At 39.7% G+C, this 21,659-nt stretch overlaps 1 protein-coding gene across 1 annotated transcript in view; it reads right to left on the reverse strand.

The window, feature by feature from the left end:
* LPP (LIM domain containing preferred translocation partner in lipoma) overlaps positions 1-21,659 on the reverse strand; it is a 228,165-nt gene that overhangs the window by 105,737 nt on the left and 100,769 nt on the right. The window contains exon 4 of the mRNA XM_018576414.1: positions 16,357-16,479. Coding sequence (XP_018431916.1) covers positions 16,357-16,479 — 123 coding nt within the window. The remainder of the gene's footprint in view (positions 1-16,356; positions 16,480-21,659) is intronic.

Raw genomic sequence — 21,659 nt, forward strand, 5'->3', positions numbered from 1 at the left:
CATACACCTATAGATTATCTGCAGATTTTCTATTGTCAGATGGAAAAAGTGCAACAGATTCCTCGATCTACGCTACACTGTGTGGATGGAGGAATCTCCCACTGGGCCAAGCTTCAGTATCTTGCTAGTTTGCCCAGCTGGTTCCATGGTCTCTTGTTTTTGTGTGTCCCTGCCAGTCTTCCTGACTCATGTCATAGGGCAGCACAACACTAAACCTGTAAGGGTGTTGGGAGTCAGACAGCTGCTATTGTGGTTATCAACTCTTCCAGAGTAACAACAAAAGATCTGATATGCCATTATACTGAGAAGTTTTAAAAGTCCTGCAGTAAAAGTACAGCTTAGAACATGTAAGCAAAAACGCTAAAGAACAACTTTCTAACACAAGACTAAAGCAAAAAAAAAATCACTGTATACACTCCTAAAATATGCAAATGTCTGTGACAATCTACAGGCAAAGTCTTGCAAATATCACGCACAAGCCCAAATGTCTACATTTGCCTTTCTAGTATCCCACACACATTTGACACCTCACAGAGCCAACTCCAGGCACACATCAACACCCTTATTTATTGAAAACAGACTTAATTTCAGGTTTATTCATTTATTTGACTTAATGGCATCCAGACTATATGAAAATGTAACATGAAGAATCAAATTCATATATTTGTCTTTTCTACTTCATATTTGTAGTTACTTAGGTTTCCCAAAATATCTGTAGTAATAAAACAGTTACAGATAAGGCTGTGAATGAATTCTGCAACAGGTACAAAAACACATAGAAAATAGCGTTGCACTTCTTTTAATATACCCAGTGTTTAAAAATAATAATACACCTACTTTCCATCTGTTACCATATGTAAAAAATGAATACCAAGAACAAACAATAGTAAACACTCAGGGATACACAGACAGCTTTGGTGGTAAAGACTTCCATCTTCTAGACAAAATATAACATATGAAAGCAAATGTGAACATATGTATCTTATCCCTTTTCAGGTTTGTGTAGGCAGAACATAAACACTTATGAGAGGGATCACACAGTGTATTTTTCCACAATTGACCATGACTGGGTTAATCCTGCTCCAGGAAGTGATTCATTAACATGGAAAAAAGAAAGAAGGAGACTATAGCGGGCATTACAATTCTTCAAGAGCAGTAACTCAGAGAGCTGGTAGGCACTAATTAGTGAGCTGCTGTAAAAGCATTCTGTTCACAGTTTAGGTCTTGTCCAGAGCAAGCCAATAACATGCAGCATAATGAACCTGAGGAGTGCCAACAATTTTCTCTTGAGCTTTTTGTCGCAAGTTGTAAAACGCCAAATGCTGGAAAAGGTACATGAGCTTCTTTCAGGCAGATTACAGCATGATTGGCCACATAGACTTCAAAAGGAAGCGCATGAAAATGCTTGACACAAGTGTTTTGCACATTCCTGTGCACGTTTTTGCGCACGTTTGCTCATTCACCATAATGCAATTCAATCTGCTCAATAAAACTTGGGTCTTTATGCGCGTCTAAAGGGCTTAAAAGTGAGCAGAACTGTGCTAAATATGGTAGATGGTAGACTTGAAAACGTGCATATGAAAACATGCGCTATATGCATGAAAACACTGACGCCTAGGTGTGAACGAAGACTTACAGGGTTATTCACAAAAGGGTGAAGAGTTTGGAGAAGGCAGGAGAAGTGAACAATCTAGGATAACATAGCTGAACTGGAAAGTGAGCTGAATTGGAGATTTTTTCCAGTTCAGCTATGTTGGCCTAGATTGTTCACTTCTCCTGCCTTCTCCAAACCCTTCACGCTTTTGTGAATAACCCTGTAAGAGCGATTTTGCTAGCCAACACTCCACTAAATAAAGCAGTTTGGAAAAACCACCCCTAGAGTTTGAGATGTAGCAGCAGCTTGTCTCTATTCCACTTGCCAAGCTTGGCATACACATCCAATCTGACAGTACAAACTCTCTACAATCTCCTTTAAATTTGGCAATTATGTAATTTGAGGATGTACTCAAATAATCCAATTTGTATCCAATCAAGCAGATCCATGCACTACAATCAGATAGTGTGTATGGTCAGTTTAACACACTGAACTTTTGCTGAGACTGCCTTCACCTGATGCAATATAATTGATGATGATTTGTTCATTAGCACACGCTACCAGTAACTACCACCAGGAAAGAAAGTCAAACTTTTTATAGAATAACATTGATAAAGTAACATTACATGACCCATCCACTTGCATACTAAAGTGCTGGCTACATAAACTTTAGGGATTGGCTGCCATTTACCTAGCCGCCACCTAATTATCTTATTTCATGTTAGGGTAAACAATGCAGTCATGATTCCCCAATTCCATCCATCTATCTGGATCCAGATTATTGATCCAGCAATCGGAACTTGTAAAGGATGTTCTTTTATTTCAAAACTACTTTTTCTAAAAAAAGAAGCGTAATGGCAGTGTTTTACAGGACTATTCTACAACTTATGCAAGGTTTTAATTTCATCATGCCTTTTTAATTTAAGGTAATTGACATGTAGAGACTTTATTGTCTGTTTATATAAGCTGGTTTTAATGACTGCTTTTATTTTTAGGTTTTCATTTGATTGTCATAGGCGTGCGAGTAGACTGACATTAGGAATTGCCGCCTCTATGCATATTAGCTGAGCGGCATGGATTGAGAATGCAATAGTTTAATTAGTGGGCACTGACAGGTAAGTGGAACTACTTCTTGTATTATGTAATGACAGTTGGTAGGATAATCGGGTGTGTTATTCTGGATGGCTAGAATTGACAGCCAAATGGGTTCATGCCTACTAGATGGTGATTAGTTACTTGGTGTGGGGTGATTGACATAGATATACATGTACATATACTGAGTAAGGGTATGTCAGTTCAGTGCTGGCCTGAGTCTTAATAGACTCGAAATGCATGAATTGAAGAGCTAGATTTTTGTACACCAACCTTATACTATCTTAAAGGTTTATATTATTTGAAACAAAAAGCACTGAGTGCTGATCTTTACTGGATGGAAGTGAAGTGTTCTCCCATTGCACCTGCGAGACGGATAATGGTAAAAGGCATTGCAATATAAAAAAAAGTCTCCTTTGAATTTGAGTAAGGTTCAAAATATTCTTTCATTTCTATAACATTTATAATCAACACACACACACACACACACACACACACACACACACACACACACACACACACACACACAAATAACCTACCCTTCACATTTATCAGTCCTTGAAAATGTTTGGTATTACAATCACCCCACTGTATTTCAGTTCCACAATGCTACCTACTAGTGATTACCAAAGTGTAACAATCTAGTTGACTTATCACAACTATCATAAACTATCATATGATAGTCATATGCAACTATCATATGCAATTCGATGTTCCACAGAAAAACAGCTTTGAAATGTAGTGGTGGAGGCTGTAGAAGGGGTGTAGTACGCATTGAAGTGTCAGCAGGATGGTAAGATATTTGAACAGTCTTTTTGGACCTAAACTGGCAGAAGCAATGAAAAGATTTAGCCTTACGCTTTATCAATCAAAATTGTTTGTGCTTGGAATCCATTGTTTGTGCCAACTGACAACTTTAACACCTTCTAGCATGACTCTAGTGCTTTCCATCCACTACATGAAAATGATCCTGAGCTGTGATCCTTCTGCTTTGTAACGATACTTTTTTTGACCTTCATCATTCATTCACTCTATTTACAATGGAAGATGTGAGCTGCCAAACCTGACATTTGAAATAATAATAAAAAAAATTTGGCAAACCAAACAAGGCAAGATCCTGCTACTTCAATACATTTGATATGCTATAATACTGCACATCTGCTATAGTGACACTGCACTTTGTATTATGTATTTCAAGTACAGTTTAGAGAAAGGTGGTAGCAGTACCGCAAATTAAATTCTCAAAATGTATCAGGTTAACTACTACTGCAATACATTATTTTACTTGAGGGGCCAAATGCTGAAACAAAGTAATGAAAATGATTAAGATCTAAAGGCCTAGCTGGGCCTGGCAATACAAGCCTGAAGAAAGCCTGCAATGCGAGTCATGAAATTGTACACACATATACATCATCACTGCACCTCTACATTACCACAATAAATGCTAATCACTTACAAAAGGGGGAAATGGACTTTAAAACAAAACTTGTATGGAGACAGATACGGGGAAAGCTACTGCTCCTTTTCTTATGGAAATATGAGATACCTGGATGTCTGTGGCTTTAGTAGTTTTTGAGTCAATTACTATAAATTCCCCATAATTTTCAAAATTATAATATTTTTCTAGTCATGGGGAAAATCTATAGACTACCATTACTGACCTCTCCTTCTGAAATATTAGTTGACTGGCTATATGGCTATGGTGATGCTTTGGATTCAATATCTCGAGTCACTGACCTAGAACAAGTTGTAAGGAACTCTTAAGTTTTCTCCAACCTTTACATGCTGCATGCTTGTTTCAAGTCTATGATTTAAAAGTGTTGAAGCCAGACTCATGAAACTAGCATTTTAGAAAAGGCTTTGCTATGGCAACGCCCATATTTCTTATATAACAAACATACTTTCAGTTACATGTTTCATGAGTGAAATACAGAGGCTGGCATCGACTCTGGAGTTCTGTAAATGCTAGTTTTTTGGCTACTAAGCCAAATGAAAATGATTGGTTTTGCAAGCAAAATAATTTTTAAATTTAAAAAACTAGGAACATTTGGTCCAAATGTACACGATCTTTGTCACTGCCAAACTAATGTGTTTAAAAGGCCTTGTTCATATATTCTGCTAAGCTAAAAAGAGCTGACCATACAGAAGCTCAGAGAATCATATCCCATACAACTTTTACCTCCACCCAAACCTAAAGAATCAGAAAAAAAAATCCAAATATATACCCAATGGCATTCAGTCAAATGCTCCTGACTGGGGCCACTAACTTAGGCCGGGACACTGCAGCATTATTAGTATTGAATGAGCATAGAAGGCTTAAACAGACAAGCCGACAAAGTGGAAAGCTGGAGGCAAAACAAAATAACCGGAAAAGCCGATACGTAAAAGAAAACAAAATCTAGGTATTTTAAAGATTAACACAACAAGCTACAGTCTGCTGCAAATTTACACTTATAAACAAACGATTACAAAGAAGGTTGAAAGCACATTTCCCCTCCTGGTACAATAATCATACTATGCGTTATAAAGATCTGACAAACAAGCCATATAAAGAGTACAAATGTAAGCAAGTTGTTGCAGCTTTGCTTCTTCCTGCAATTCTCTATTAATTGTTTCCATAGAGATTTGTTTTCTACATACTGGAATAGCTGGGATAAATAATAAAACAGGAAAAAGTGGCAAAATGCAACCAAATGTATTTTTAACCAAGCTTTTTATTGTTGCTGAAATCTTTTCAGCAGTCAAAACCATTGTCAGTTTGTAAAGAACAACCAACACGGTAAATATATATTGGGGAGAATCATTAAAACTGGAGCAGACAGAATCTGAAGCAGTTGCCAATTGCCACCAATTGCTTCTCTCTGCAGTTAAGCTTTGAAAATGTAAGGCAGAAGCTGATTGGCTGCTATGGGCAACTGCGTTCAATTTTGCCTGCTCCGGTTTTGATAAATTGCCCTCATTGTCTCATTACATGGGTCTTATTGCGAGTCTCACTGTTAATAGAGAAGAGGCTGGGCTTGGTGCGACCTCAGTTCACCTGAGTTTACCCAAGCCCACTCGAAACTCTGGACTACACCCCCTCCTCCTTACCCAATAGAGTGCGAAAAGCATATTGCCACATATTGTAAAAAAAAAAAAAAAATGTTACCAATATATAAACAGAAAAAAGGGGAGAAAGGAGCAGATAGGCACAATAAAGGACGAAAACGGGAAGTTAGTCACAAACGACAAGGAGAGGGCCGAAGTGCTGAACACTTTTTTCTCCTCAGTATACACTCAGGAGGGAAATGGGTTTGACACTGATAATAAAACACAGAGTTCATCACAAAATATAGCCAAGTGGTTGACGGAACCCGGGATACAACAAAGACTTAAGTCTACTTAATGCAAATAAAGCGCACCCCAAGATACTTAAGGAACTAGACAAGGTTATAACTAGACCATTATTCCTCATTTTTAAGGACTCTCTAATGACTGGTAGCGTTCCGAGTGACTGGCGGAGGGCTGCGATAGTTCCAATATTTAAAAAGGGAGCAAGATGCCAACCTGGGAATTACCGACCAGTTAGTCTTACATCAGTAGTTTGTAAACTGTTAGAGGGAATGATTAAGGACCACTTATTAGAATTCATTCGGAATAATGATAAAATAAATGACAACCAGCATGGGTTTAGGAAAGACCGTTCGTGTAATCAGTGTCAGCAGTTGCAGCGGGGGCATTTTCCGCCTTTTTGTGACGTATAGCTGCGGGGCGGGGAATGCCCAAGCAGACTTAGGCAAACTGGGTTCCACCACACCAAGCCTCATCTATAATGGTTAACAAAAATTCATTACCTTCTTTAAACAGGCAGATTGAAACTGGGCATTAGTCATTTAGCTGCCACAAACTTGAACTTCTCATACTACTACCAGTTTTTATTGCTGTGATCTTCCAATGCTGAATCCCGCAACAGCATCATCCTTCTGTAACTGTACAAGGCGTTCTCTATTCAAGGTAACTAGGACATTTTGTGAAACACACTTTAAAAAGACAGAATAACATGGCATCAGATGTGCTCAGAGAAAGTTTTTTATACACAGATTGGCAAAAGTATACCAAAAGATAAAGGGGGTTAATCACTTAGCTGCCGAAGGCAGTCGAGTGAATAACCCAGCCAAAGTGAAGTGAGCCGACCGCTGTTCGGCTATTCACTTCTGCCTTGTACGGCTGATTTCAGCCGTACATTTGGTAAAATCAGCCGTACATCGGCTGCCTTCAGAGCCGAAGTGTTTCCTGATACAGTAAAAGCACTCATACAAATGGAAGCTGGTTGCTATAGTACGCAGTAACATAGCATAGCTCAGTCGGCTGAGACGAGGCGAAGGATCAGCCGAAGCTACGGCTGGATCCTTCGGCTCCGTTGTGAATAACCCCCAAAGTGTATCTAAAGCCAAACCTTTTTTTGGGGGGGATAGAGTAGAGAAGGGTTAGAAACTTCTCAGGGCCTTATTGCAGTCTAGGTCTCTGTTGGGGAGATTCATACTATGGCCGCTTTTGCATGGGCACCTGTCAGTTCTGACCAGTAGGGGATCTGTGCACGTATTCCCTGCTAATCTAAGCCATTCGGAACAGATGTCACCGTTGAGACATTTGTGTCTGTTCAGTTTTGTTTTTTTCCCTGCAACTTGCAATGGAGGAAAAAACAGAACTTACCGGACCCATGTAAGGTCTATGGGGAGTCAGATATAAACAAACATGAGTTAGTTTATTTCAGACCACCCGCAATCTGCCACGATCAGGTCTGCCAAAACAGAACTCTAGTTTGCTTTTTTTTTTCTGGACCTGGACGGAGTCCGGGGTAATTGGATGTAAACGGACGCATGTCCGTTTAGACTCTGCTGCCCATAGATTAACACTGGGCTTCTGATCAGATTCGCCTGAAAAACTGACCTGATCAAAATGCTCATCTGAAAGGGGCCTTAGTGTTTTGGTGACTGTTCTTACCTGGAGTAAAAATGAGAGAATATCAATAATCTTGAGTTGTCACCAGAAAAGAAAGAGAGGCAAAAGTCTTTCAAAGGGCATACTTGTTCCCATGAAAGCTGTCTAAAATAGTATTTCCCTTATTTTGGAGAGACTCCCTCATCTCCCCAATTGGGGAAAAATGGCAGGGGTATTAACCAATGCTTACTCTATCAAAAGCTAAAAAAAGAAAAATCAACCTAAAATGCTACATATTACAGTAAAAGCACAAATAGTAGATGTCCCTAGCAACAAAGTTCATCTTCCTTGGGGGGTACAAAAACAGCGCCTTTCCACAGGTAGGCAGCACTTTGACAGTCAGGGTATCTGAAAGCTAGCAAACAGGAAACACAAGTAGTGTCAGAGGTTACATCAGCACTGTGAGAACATCAAAACAACCACAGCATAGGGCATGCAGTCTGGAGTATACATCCTTCTTACTGCATGAAAACCTCAGTTAAGGCGGTTCCGGGGTGACACACCCTTTGTCAGAACCAAGCAGTCCACTTCATCTGGTTCCAATAGTGTGTCAGTGTGTCCAATGGGACACACTGACCTATGGGCCAATGAGCTTCAGACCAATCAGAGCTCTTATGGCACAGAGCTCTGATTGGTATTAAACTTATTGGCCCATAGGTGAGTGTGTCCCACCTGAGATAGTTCCTGATGGATGTTTTTTAAGACTTATTGGAACCAGATGAAGTGGACTGCTAGGTTCTGATGAAGGGGGCGTCACCCTAAGAAATGCGTTAACTGAGGCTGCCATGCAGTAAGAAGGATGTATACTTCAGACTTTATTCCTTATGCTGTGGCTGTTTTGATGTTCTCGCAGGGCTGATGTAACCTCTGTCACTACAGGCTTTCAATTACCGACTGTTTTGGGAGTACATTTCTTGCTTTTAACATTTAAACATTAAAGACTTCTACACAAGAGAGGCGCACTGTTCTTGTGTTTCCTGATACAGTAAAAGCACTCATACAAATGGAAGCTGGTTGCTATAGTACGCAGTAACATAGCAGACCAGTTTGGTGTTCACCGATATGCGAAGCAAGATGGATGAAGGATTAGAAGGCCTGCAGAATCAATGTTTACAGACAGTGAGCCACTATTGATTTTAGCCAAGTGAATGTAGGTATAACAATACCCACCCACCAAGGGCTCTGTTTTGATACATGTGTGTGCAGGGTTTGCTAAGAATATGATGGTGCTTGCTAAAAACCTTGTGATTGTGAAATATCCCATTTTGTTTAATTTTTCATTCTTCAGTAGTATTTAATGACGTAGTACATACTGAGTATGCCTTTTGAACAACTTTGTCTGGTTTTGTTTGTTTATCCCACAGCAAACACATTAGGAACAGCCAATTATACCTATACTACCTAAAGAGTTGATTGCAAGTAACTTTGACACAGATTAGCCTTATTTTCAAATCAAATAAAAAAATTATGTGAAAATTGGTACAGCTTTTTATTTGAGTTATATGTGTACCGTTTTATTAAACATAATTGCCTCCAGTGTGTTACTCATGTGGTAGGGACTTTCAAGTATTTTCAGGACAAAACAAAAATCCCATTCAGCGCATATCTGCAAGGCATTTCCCTATATGTTATCTCTTTAAAAATGCTACAAGTAAAGAAATAAAATGTTGATCTGCCAAACATGCATCCCTGCTTACTGGACTACATAACTCCCCCTATACCCCACCCCTCACTGTCCCACTCCATCAGCATACACGGATTTAAATGTTGGTGCCATGCTTCTAAAGATCCTGCCCACACACTGTAGGGAAATGGCTCCTGGGATAAGGGCAATTGGTGGACAGCAACATTTAAATTTAATTGCATATTTTTGATTGGATTAGGGGCTGGCCTTTACCTGGGCCATTCTAAGATATTCCAATTATTGGTTTTAAACCAGTACTGTCCAAAGTAGCTATGATTGTGTGTTATGGTCTACTGGGAGGTTACACTCCCGGCCCCCAGTCTCTGGTCTTTTGCACACTGAAACAGGTTTGCCAAAATATTTTCTCTCTCTATCTGGGTACATTCATATAGATCTCAGTCTTGACCAGTTTCCCAATGCGGCCCAATGAAAATCCCCATGACATGGTGCTACCACAAATGCTTCACTGTGGGGGTGAGGTTTTCAGGTTATAAGCAGTGTTGGCTTTCCATAATAAAGCCCAACTTTATGGAACTTCCAGGTTGTAGCTGTTCCATAGACAGTTTCCCTCATCTCAGTTGTGGATTTCTTCAATTCCTATAGTGTTACCATTGGCCTCTTCCTTCCTTCTCGGCCTCCTTTACTAGAAACTTACTTGTTGGATGGCGTTCTTTAGAAGAAGTCATGGTTTTGCTAAATTCTTTTTTAGGGATGCACCGATACTAGTATCAGTGCCGATACCGAGTATTCGGGCGAGTACTCGTACCGATTGGCCAGAAAGCCGTCTCCATGCTTCCTCGTCACTGGTTGACGAGGAAGCATGGAGACAGCTTCCCTTCTAATTTGGAAACCGGGTGGCGAGTCTTTACACGCCGCCCGGCTTCCTGACTAATCAGGAATCCAGGTGGTGAGTCATTACACGCCGCTTGGCTTCCTTAATGGGAGTTCCGGTATTGGTATTTGGTATCGGCGAGTACCAGAAAAAAAATATCAGTACTCGTACTCCATACCGAAAAACCGGTATCGGTGCATCCCTATTATTTTTAAAACCCAGACCTGATTGATTGTTTTTTCCCCAGAGCTATACGCTGGTGTTATTTGATAGCTTCTTGGTCTGCAAGATGTGGTTTGTTTTTCTCTCTCTTTGGGGCCAAACAGAAGGGGGGTGTATTTCTTTGTGACACTTTGTGAGCTTTGTTTATAATATAAAAATCTTTGCATGTTTTTTCTCCCTTTAACATTGACTATTTTGTGTAGACCATTGACATAAAATTCCAGTCAAATAGATGGGAATTTACAAGATTTTACAACCAATGGCAAAGTCCAAGGAAGGTGAATACCTATGTAATGCACTGCATATGCTACTTAAGCTTTTTGACTAGGCTGTTAACATGAGTGATTTTTTAGATTCCAGATTATTTTGATGCTGTAGGAGATGGTTTCTCTGTGTTTTGTCACATTAAACAGTAATTTTCCCTTATCGTGAAATAATATACAAGAAAACAAACAAACAGATTTGATGAGACTGTTGTAAGAATGCCAAATTACCCACTTCTTCCTCATGAGCGCAAATGGAATAATTTGTAATTCATACACAACAGGGGAAAAGACCGAAGCATTCGGATGTCTCACTGCATGTATTATGTGTTTGCTTTCATGGCTCCCTTAGTAAAGCTTAGTTTGTTTTCACAGATTTTATCTTTTAGATCTGAAAGTACATTCTTTCATTGTGAGGGGAAAGAAATCAATAAAACAGAGACACCAACCTTACTATAAAGGTAAAGAGGAGTCCCAGTCAAAGTTTAACATTTATAATGCCAACTGCCATATGAAGATTAGACTAAGAGTAATATTTTCAGCCTAATAATCCAAAAATAAGTGCAGTAACCGATAGCAGCCAGTCAGAATGCATCTTGTTCTAGTTTGACTTCTGCAAGGGCGCTGTTTGATTTTGTTGCTAATGGTTACGGCAAATAAAAAGTAGCACTCAAAATAGTAAAACTTTCATGAACGCAACTGCTTGTGTCACTTACATCTGCCCTCTGCTTTCATCTCTTCAGACCAGGCAGACATTTCCACTGTGTAACAGAAAAATATAGCTTGTATGCACAAGGTGATGAGGATTTACTGCCTTGTGGAAATAGCACATTGCACAGTTTTAAAATATGCTGACTTAATCCTGTCAGTAACTAACATTGCCTAAATTGTCACCATAATTGGAAAGGAGGCACCCCTTGGGCCCCAACATGGACCTGTAAAAAGCCTTGAGTGCCCCAGATGGCCCAAAACCTGTGACGCTTGCAGAGAAAGCAAGTTATGATTGGCTTGTCCTCTTTAACCACCCCCCCTTTTGATTCAGTATGGATAATCTACGAATGTTCATCACTTTGAAGGAACAACCAATGGAGAGATGCAGGAGATGGCAGGCTTGTAATAGAATCCCAAAACATTGGATGCAAGATAACAGAGTCAGAAGATGGACATTAAAAGCAATGGAAAGAGTGGAACAGGCTAACATCATTTAGCTTGAAGCAGTGGACTGTCAGAGAGACAGAGAGAGAAAGAATTAACATTTACATATCAGATATCCCCAGGTTTCAGGGCTCACAGGGTGCTTAGGAAGCTATGTACATTTGGTGTCATTATTAGATATATTTAGTCAGTGATAGGTTTATTTTAAGCTTTTTTGAATACTCTTACAGTAAACATGAACTAAGTATAATTCTAAACCTACTGTATCTTCCACTTCCAAACCACAATAAATGTAAGGGTTTAGGAATTTAATCTTCTTTGTGGGGATATTAGAAATCCCTGTTAAAAATGTTTTAAAAGTGATAACATAAAAATTCATACAATGATGTGCCTGTACTTAGCTGACTAAAGGAATGGTTAAAACAAGTAGTGGAACAACAGATATAATACATAGCTGGATTAGACAAATATCTAATCACGTTAGCTTCAGTTACTACTAGACAGATAGACATGCAAGTGTACATGAAACAAAGTTCAGGCAAGAACAGGACGCTATGCCCATAAACTAGAAGATGTCCTTTCCACTAAATGTGATTGTGCCAAAGGCTCAGATTCTTTACTGCAGAGGCTCCACTAAAACTCTGCAATTTGCCTCTTTAACATGATTTTCACTTTCCAGCCAGAACACTGAGTAAATCTTGCCCCAAGTACTGCTTTGAAGCTTTCTATAAAAAAATGTGAGTATACAAAAAGTGTGAAGGTACAATCAAGCCAAACATGTCTGAGATACACCATATTGAGATAAATAAATACTCATTTCATCGTATGTAATATGTCTAGCTTGAAAAGTTTCCAAAAGCAAAAAATTATTCCAATAATAATTGCAGTCTCCAAATAAAACAATTTGTAAGCAGCTAATTAGTGGAATTATTAAAGGTAAATGTGGCAAGACACCTACAACAGGGGAGATAATGTCATGTCAAAGCTTACACTACAGCATAAAAAATACAACAGATGTTTTAGGGGCTTGGATAGCACATTATACAATCTGGAGGCCACTACAAATGGATTCCGAGATCCTAGTTGGATTTAAAAAATCTGCATCTCCACAGCAGGAATTAAATGATTAAAGTTGTCCTAAATTAAAAATAAATTAATTTATTAAAGAACAGTGACACTCTGGCACTAAGCACGCAACATTAGTGTTTATCACTGTATGTTGTGAATAAAAATAACCCACAGAAGAATAAAGTATTGTGAGCAGTTTGCTGAAGAAGCGCAGTAGATTGCGGTCACACTACAAAGCTTGTCAGTAGAAGCTGGAAGCTATGCCACATTCCATACTGTGCCCTATTAGGATTAGTAGACATGTTTATGACTGGAAACGTATGAGTTGCTATTAGTAGGCTGGAGATGTCAAGTGTTACGTAAGTCACAGTCGAGGAACACAAAATCAAATACATAAAAAAAAAAAAGAAAGAAACAGGCTAAACTTAAATCAGAAACAGAAGCAACTAGAATGAACGAACTATGAGAGTGAACAGTCATTTTTGCTGCGTTTACGCTTATATGACAAAACTCTACTTCACTGCGTGCACTGCCCAGTGAAGTAACTTTAGGAATTAACACAATGTGCACTGTAGGGATATTCAAGCTTATGTATGTGTGTTTTTATAGATGTCTGACACCTCACCAATTTCCACCAGCACTGGAGGAACAGAGAGGGGGGCCACCGCTCTCTGCAGGGAGAGGATTGTGAACTGAGCGATCAGCGGTTTGTAATCGTTCAGTTTTTGATCTATAGAGCTCTAACTATTGGGATGAGTGTATTTTACATCCCAAATTTCTCCTTTACGGTACTTTAATGCATTTTTAAGATTTAACTCCTGAGTTTAGTGTCACTTTAAATTAACCAAAATGCAGATTTGTTGCATGGAAAAAGTAAGTACACCCCCAACCATTTATCATCGCCTAAAATCCTCAAAATGCGAACCAGATGTTCCAGATTAAGTGTCAAAAATTAGGACCTTTTAGGGAGCATTCAGGTAGAACCTGTCTGTTTAAAGCTCAAATATCTAGGGTCTGGTGTTCTCTTTGCTGTTGACATGTGGTGTAATCATGCCACGGTCAAACACACTTTCTAAAGACCTATGAGTCTGGTAAAAAGGTTGCCAAATTATATCATAATCATTCCACTGTAAGGCACATGATCTACAAATGGCTTTAGATTTAGATTTTAAATGACTGCCAAATTTGTCCAGGACTGGCCAGCCTAGCAAATTCAGCCATTTGATCCTAAAAGAAGTCTATAAGAACCCCAACATGTAATCTTGGGATCTACAGGTAACTCTTGCAACAGTTGATGTCAAAGTGTATTCATTTACACTCAGAAAAAAGATCTTACCAATCCAACCTGCATGGGATGTGTGCAAGAAAAAAAAGCTTTTGCTGTCCAAAAAAGGAACATTAGAGGAAGACTACAGTTTGTCATTGAACATATAGGCATAGCCCACAACTTCTGGAACAATGTGCAGTGGATTTATAAATCAAAGATATAGGAGGGGGTTATTCAGGTTATTTGAGGACAGTGGCCAGACCTAAAGGTTCTGGTATGAATCAGGAGGGGGACCCCGTGCCTTTTCTTTACTATTTGTTTACATTTTGTGGGGGGAACAGTTTGCTTCGGCAGACCATTCTCCACGCTTCGGCTGTGTCTCTGGCTTAGCCCAGCCGAATGCATATGCTTCAGCTTGGCTGAGCACTTCGGCTGCCGTACGGGCTATTGTGAGTAGTCCGTACAGCAGCCCTTCGGTTCGGTTGAACCTAAAGGGCTCCGGTGGCCGAAGCTTCGGCTTAATCCCTCGGCTCAAAAGTGAACAACCCCCATAGTTTGGAAACAACAAAAGAAAACATGTTTTGTGCAAACTTATGAACCTCATACCAACTGTCAAGCATGGTGGTGGAAATGTTATGGTTTGGGGTTGCACTGCAGCTTCTGGGCCTGGGCAGCTTGCATCAATGAAACTATGATTTGTACTTAATATCAAAGTTTGCTTGATGAGAATGTGAGGCCATCTGTTTGAAAATGAAAGTTGAACCAGAAATGGATCTTTCAAAATGATAATCTAAAGCACACTAGCAAATCCACCAAGGAATGGCTCGTATGAAAAATAATTGAGGGTTATGGATGGTCTACTCAAAGCCCTGATTTGAATCACTTTAAAATGTTGTAGCAGGATTTAAAATGGACAGTTCATGCAAGCAAACCCAAGAATATCATGCAACTGAAGGATTTTTGCCTGAAAGAGTGGTCAAACATTCCAGCAAAGTGGCAGTTACAAAAAACCCCTACATAAAGTTATTTCTGCTAAAGGGGTAATGCCAGCTTCTGACGCACAGTGGTTGTGCTTTGTGCAGATGCATGTGGAATTGGGTTTGAATTTCTTTGGAAGAACATGTGCTGGTTCCACAGTTTTTGAGCCCATTACTCTGGAGGAGAGTCATCCGTGCACCGATTGTGGGGATGCGAGATAGGGGTGAGCTGTGCGCTTCGTGTTTGCAGTTACACAAAACACTTACATAAATGTATTTCTGCTACAGGGGTAATGTCAGCTTCTGAGGCAAACAGTGTGCTTACCTTTTCAATGTATACCATTACATCTATTGACATATTTATTTAAGTATATTATCTTTATCTGTAGATCAAGATCTGCTGTTTAAATATCTTGAACAAGTCAAACTTTCCATGGGGTATACTAGGACTATAAACATGTGTATTTGTATACAGGTATACAGCATATCATAAAAAAATTACATAATGGTTCATGCAAAAAATATGTAAAACAAGTGTTTAACTTCTCAGTGGCTTTGTAGCTATGGATCTCAAGAATTCTGCCAGTAAAAATGGGCACTGCCATTCAAGCTGCGTTCAGAATAAAGTTAGTTGTGCTCCAAAAAGTTGCACCATTTAAGATAATGAAACCATGTAAAATATAATTATGTGGAGGTACAAAAATGGTGCATGTGGTCATTTCATTTTAAACCAGTATTTTTTAACATGTCAATTAGACTATCTAAATAGTTTTACCTACAGTAATATTTGCATTTACACTTGCTATAGACCTTTGTGTTGCAATAATTTATTTTAAAAGCTGCGTTTAATGCACATGACCCCAATGCACGGTAACGTGCAGTATAAGTGTTGGCATTCAGTCTTAATGGAACCTCATCATTCAGATACAGTAGGTATGCACGCACATGTGCTACAGCAAAACCACAATGCACAGATGTGCGTTGTGGTGCGCTTTGTTGCAAAAATATAGAGCGGGGGCATTTTTTCATGTATTAAGCGGTGTTGCGAACCCATGAAAAAAGGAATGGACTGCCGTAAAGCAACAGGCCTTAGCACACAAATTTGTGTGTGATACCAGACAAAACAGTGAAGGAGCTCTAAATATGAGATCAGGTCCTTATTAGTACATCAATTATAAATATTACAAAAATTTGTTGGTAAATACCAAACTGTGATGTTTACCTGACTTGAGCGTGGCTTGTATGGAGAACTGCTTTCCAAATCAGCCAAGATACTGGTCAAGGAGTCAATCTCTGCATCTAGGCTTGAGCGGCGTTCCTCTATGGTTTTCCCACCAGTGTTTATCTGGAAGACATACACAGCAAGCTTCAGAACAGTCTTTTATGTTGCTTCATTCACAAGGTGACAAAAGATTCTACTGAAATAATATGAACTTTGGCATACAGTAGATGTGCTCAAAACTTATTAAGCCTACCCACCTTCTTCACCACCAGTATGATTAGCAGATTAAAGGTGTAAAAAGAAATAAATAGTCCAGTGTTGTCTTTCTTGGGGTATATGTTTAGGTCGCAACTTAGGGAATCTCCATCCAAGATCTCTGCTGCTGAGAAGATCACACAGAAAGTTTCTAGAATAGCATCCTTCTTCAGTTTGTTCAGTTAAGCTTTGAGAATAAAAAATAGAAGCTGATTGGTCACTATCGACAACTTCTCCAGATTCTGTTTGCTCCAGTTTTGATAAATTCCACCCATTAACTTTAAGCACTTGTACACATGAGCTTCATGTTGCATAAGAACAGTGTGAATGGCAAGCTTTTACAAAGAATGTTTAGCCATTTTCAAGCAGGTTTGTTGAAGTCTTTAACCCTTTCGCTGCCACCAACGTATGTCATATGTCGCTGGAAGCGGGCCACTTTAAACAGCTATAGCTGCTGGGACTCGATTTACATGTGTAAAGCTGAGAGTCTGCTTTACACTGAAAGCATTTCTGGGAGCTGAGCTTCTGTCAGATTGCATCCAGGGGCTGTTGAAGTGCGTCCCACCCCCGCCTTGCTTCCTCGGCTCTGCTGCCCTGGGACCGGCATCAGGGGTTTTGGCAGGAAGCGGGGAAGGAGACCAGTGAACATCCATTTGCCTATTTCCTCCCCACCGTATGGTACTGGAAGCAATGCTGAGTGCATCATTTCCAGTCCCTCAGCTGCCAAAGCCGGGCAATAAGCTATTGAGTGCAGGCTGCGCTCCAATACCTTATTTGGAGTGGAAAGGCGACACTAGGGATCTATTAGACCTGTCACCATTAGTATGCCATCACATAGGGGGCTTGTAAACCCCCCTATGTGATAGCAATTAAGTAAAAAAAAATTTAAAAAAATTACATTAATTTTATTCTTAAGTCCCCCAACAAGCACGTCTGTTAACATAACGTCAACACATCAGGTGCGCCTGTGTATGAAAATGATTATCGCGCCACACATGTTGGGTACCTCCGTGTGCTCCAGAGTGGTAGCAATAATTCGTGGGACAATATTCACGGGTAACACTAAACTGATGACCTGTACTAGCTTTTAAAGTGTTGCCTATGGACAGTTTTTAGGCGTTTCACATATGCACGCAATATTTAACCTGGGCATGTTGGGTATCTATTTACTCGGCGTAACCTCCTCTTATTTAAAAAATAACAAAATGTGTATTATCTTGTATGCTTAGGCACTAAAAGTAACGTAAGTGCATTTTTAGCGATAAAAAGAGTTGCGCTAATATTGTGCAACATAAAAATTTGCAACTGCCAACATTTATATATATAGTTTTTGGTGTTTGGTGGTTAAAAGAAAGCTGCTGGCATACTTTAGTACCTTGTTTTTGGTCAAGATAGGTATTATTTAGGGGACTCCAGAAATGCTAAGCTTAGCAGCCTTCTTTTTTGTACCAAACTTAGGAAGCTTCAGCACTGTATAAAGCTTGTTGAACGCCTGCTAGCATCTTGTTTAAAGTGACTGTGAGCACTACTACAAAGAACTTTGTTTTGCATTCCCTTATTGGAACAAAATTGAATATTGCTTTAAAGGTTTTAGCAAAGCTGCCTGCAGCTTGCTGAAAGCTTTGCAAATACTTTGTAAAAGCTTGCTGTACATAAACATACTGAAGCCTGTATATACAAGGTCTAAGGGCTTTGGTTTTTGAATGGTAGACCAAAATTATTCACATAAAAGTAGCTGTATTGTGAACGATAGTAATCGTGTCTCTATGCCCTATTAAACAAAGCAGGCATTGCTGCAAGGGGCAGTATAAACAGACAACATATTAACCGTTCTGCCCCTTATCATAATGAGAACACGGCAGTTTACCAGAGAAATTGTTCATCTAGAACTCTAGGTGCTAATAACACCCATATTAATCCACATTGTGTTAGACATTCATTGCAAGAGTCATTTCCCGACCAGATCTTCAGAAAAGCAAAACTATTTTGTGCTTCTCTCGAGGGACATTGGAGTTTACAAGCTTCTTTTTCCATGATGCCCTTTGCAGGTAGCAATAATATCATTTATATAATGCATTATGTAAATGTCCATATTATTTTTAAACAGAAGACAGTTTTACTGCACTGTCCTTCTTTCTTCTCCCAAGGCTACTAGAAGCATCTTTGCAGCAAGAATATCTGTCACCATGACATTCTTATTTTGATGCTCGTAGCTGTAATGTCATCACGTACGGTATTCATTTGTTATGTATAGTTTGGATTGTCATCCCTTCATGAGTGGCTGAGCACTGCTCCTGCAGATGGTTTACAGATGTATACAAGTCTGCAATCAGTTCTCTAATCTTAGGGACGTTTGGGCAAATGACAGACAATTGCCCAGTTAGTCGCTGTCACATCTAATGAATGTAATTTTGTTTAGGGCATTCCATGCATTACAAACCTCAGACTGGTATACTAGTTTTGACTTGCTAATATGCAAACATTGTACACAAGGAATTATAACCTAAGGCTGGGTTCACACCTAGGCGTATTGAATATGCCCGTCTGTCGCGCGTTTTTTTAACCACGATCTGCGGTAAAAAAACAGCGTGACAAACGCGTGTTTCCGAGGGCTACTTGGCTGTATCCCAATGGAAACGCCCAACAAAAACGGCCCAAAGAAGTACATGTACTTGTTTGAGCGTAGGCCGTTTTGTAGGGCGTTTCAGACGGGCGGAAATACGGAAAGGTGTGAACCATACCCATAGAAAACAATGGGATTTTCATGTTTGTACGTTTTGTAGAGCGTTCATAGCCTTGAACGCGTGACAAAACGTAAAGGTGTGAACAGGGCCTAAGACTTTTAACACTATCACAAAACGACTTTCATGATTTTGTACTGTTTTTAATAACACATGCTCATCTATGCTCACCTTACATTAACCCCTTCGTGACTGACGACGTACAGTGTACGTCGCCAGCATCGGGGCTGTTACTCAGTCATGAAGGGGTTAAAATCAAACCTATCATAGGACAAAACGGAGTTGCTTCGATTGCCCCGAGGGGTCAGAAAGGAATTTTGTTGTGGCACAATTGGCAGCAGTTGCCCTGGGAGTTTGAGAGTAACAATCCAGATAAGAGGAAGCTCCAATCCCAAAATCTTTGGTATATTGAGCTATACATGTGGATATAAAAACTAACAGAGATTGTAAAGCATTTCACGCAGATGCACTTAATCAGAAAGTGCTAAAAAAACACCATGATCAAGTTTAAAGCAGAGCTCCAGTCAAATGAAAAAACGAATAAAAACGAATAAAAATAAACCGAATCAAAAGATAACATAAAAACTGCTTTTGCACCAATAATCAGCTTTAATTCATAGCCGTCTGTGGCAGGACTGTTATTCCACTGCTAAATGTCCTCAGTCTTCCAGGTTAAATAACAGCCAGCATCATTCAATCGATTTCTTCTGAGCCTAGGCTTTAATGGGCCTGTCCCCTGTTTCTAACTGGACAGTGAAGAATAAGCAGCACAGTAATGAGCTCATCTTTTTTTTGTCACTCTGCTTTGTCCTCCTATTAGCATGCTCCCTGTCAGAATATGAACTGATTGACTTCTTGTGCTGCTTCTTCCCATCACACCCTGAGCTTTGCTGTCTAGGGATTATAAAACACTGAAACCAAGTCAAATTCATGTACTTACACTGCTTGTATTTAATATTGGGTTAATGAATACAGAACTGCATTCACTGTTGTGTCTTTTATATCTGCCTGGAGTTCAGCTTTAAAAGGTATCTCTCTTCTTATATCATAGTGTATGTACACGGCAGTGACATACAGGACACAGGGCATTCAATCTTGAACAGAAACGTGATGCAGCTTCACCTTCAGGTGATAGCACAGTGGCAAATCAATCAAAGCTGCAAGAGAGCCCTGTAGAGCAACTTCCACTTCCATCCTGGCTCAGTTTTGTAGCAAGCAGTACAGAGTGGAATCAAATAAGACAGAGGGGAAGGATACTGTGTATTGCGATGTACTCCAAGAAATGGATTGTACAGACAAAAATCTTGATTGCACATCACAGGGAGTTAATTCTTAGAAACACTGGGATGTTCAAAAGCAATCCAACAGAGGGGCAGGCAAAACAGCAAACACTTACTAAAGGGCCCGAGAGATAACACACATTCCAACAAGGAACTATAACAGAAAAGGCCCACAATATAGAGGGCCGTCAGAAGATTCTTTAGGCCAAAGCTAGTATCCAGAGGCCTGTACGTCTACCTGGCAAAAGTGTGATCAGAGGACCGGTTACAGTTTTAGGGAGACAGAAGCTTCATGTTGCAAGGCCCAACAAACATTAACTTTCCATGCAAAGAACGCCGTAACCAGAAATGAGGGGACTTTACCCTTCAACTCAAAGACGGTGCTGGCTTTATGACAACTATAGAAAACATATGAATTCTTGGAAAGTTTGATTGTCTCTTTAAGAGATAATAAATATCTGCATGTCTCATACCATTGCCCTTTGCGTTTAGCGCACACTATGGCACAGCACACCTAATGTGTGGTATCGTGCGCTAATGGCACCCCACTGCACCTCCCGGTGACCATGTTTGGTAAAATAATGCATGTTGTACTTCTTCTCAATGCAAGGCATGGCCGCCGCAAGGTATGCTGGCGTGCCATTCAAATGAATGGCAACACAATGCACGTAGCGCACGGTACCGCACGCCAGGTGCCCTATGTGATAGTGTGTGCAAACAGCATGGATACCGGGTATTTACCGCAGCACTATTATGTAAACAGGCATTAACATGTTCCTTCACTTAACAAAAAAAAAAAAATACATGTCATGCTAGGTCCACTGTAAGTGTTCCCGTAATCACAGTAACGTGTTTTCATTACTGATACTCAGTACGGCAAAGTACGATAACTCACAGTCATCAATCAGAAATCATCTCTTAACTGATCCTACTACAGTAAAAAGCAATTAACTTAAATTGCAACTGCACTTTGCACTACATCATTTGTTTTTTTCCCTGCCTTAAAGAAAAAATAAACAACAACATT

The sequence above is a fragment of the Nanorana parkeri genome, unplaced genomic scaffold, assembly GCF_000935625.1.
Source record: "Nanorana parkeri isolate BGI_ZX_2015 unplaced genomic scaffold, ASM93562v1 scaffold66, whole genome shotgun sequence".
NCBI lineage: Eukaryota > Metazoa > Chordata > Amphibia > Anura > Dicroglossidae > Nanorana > Nanorana parkeri.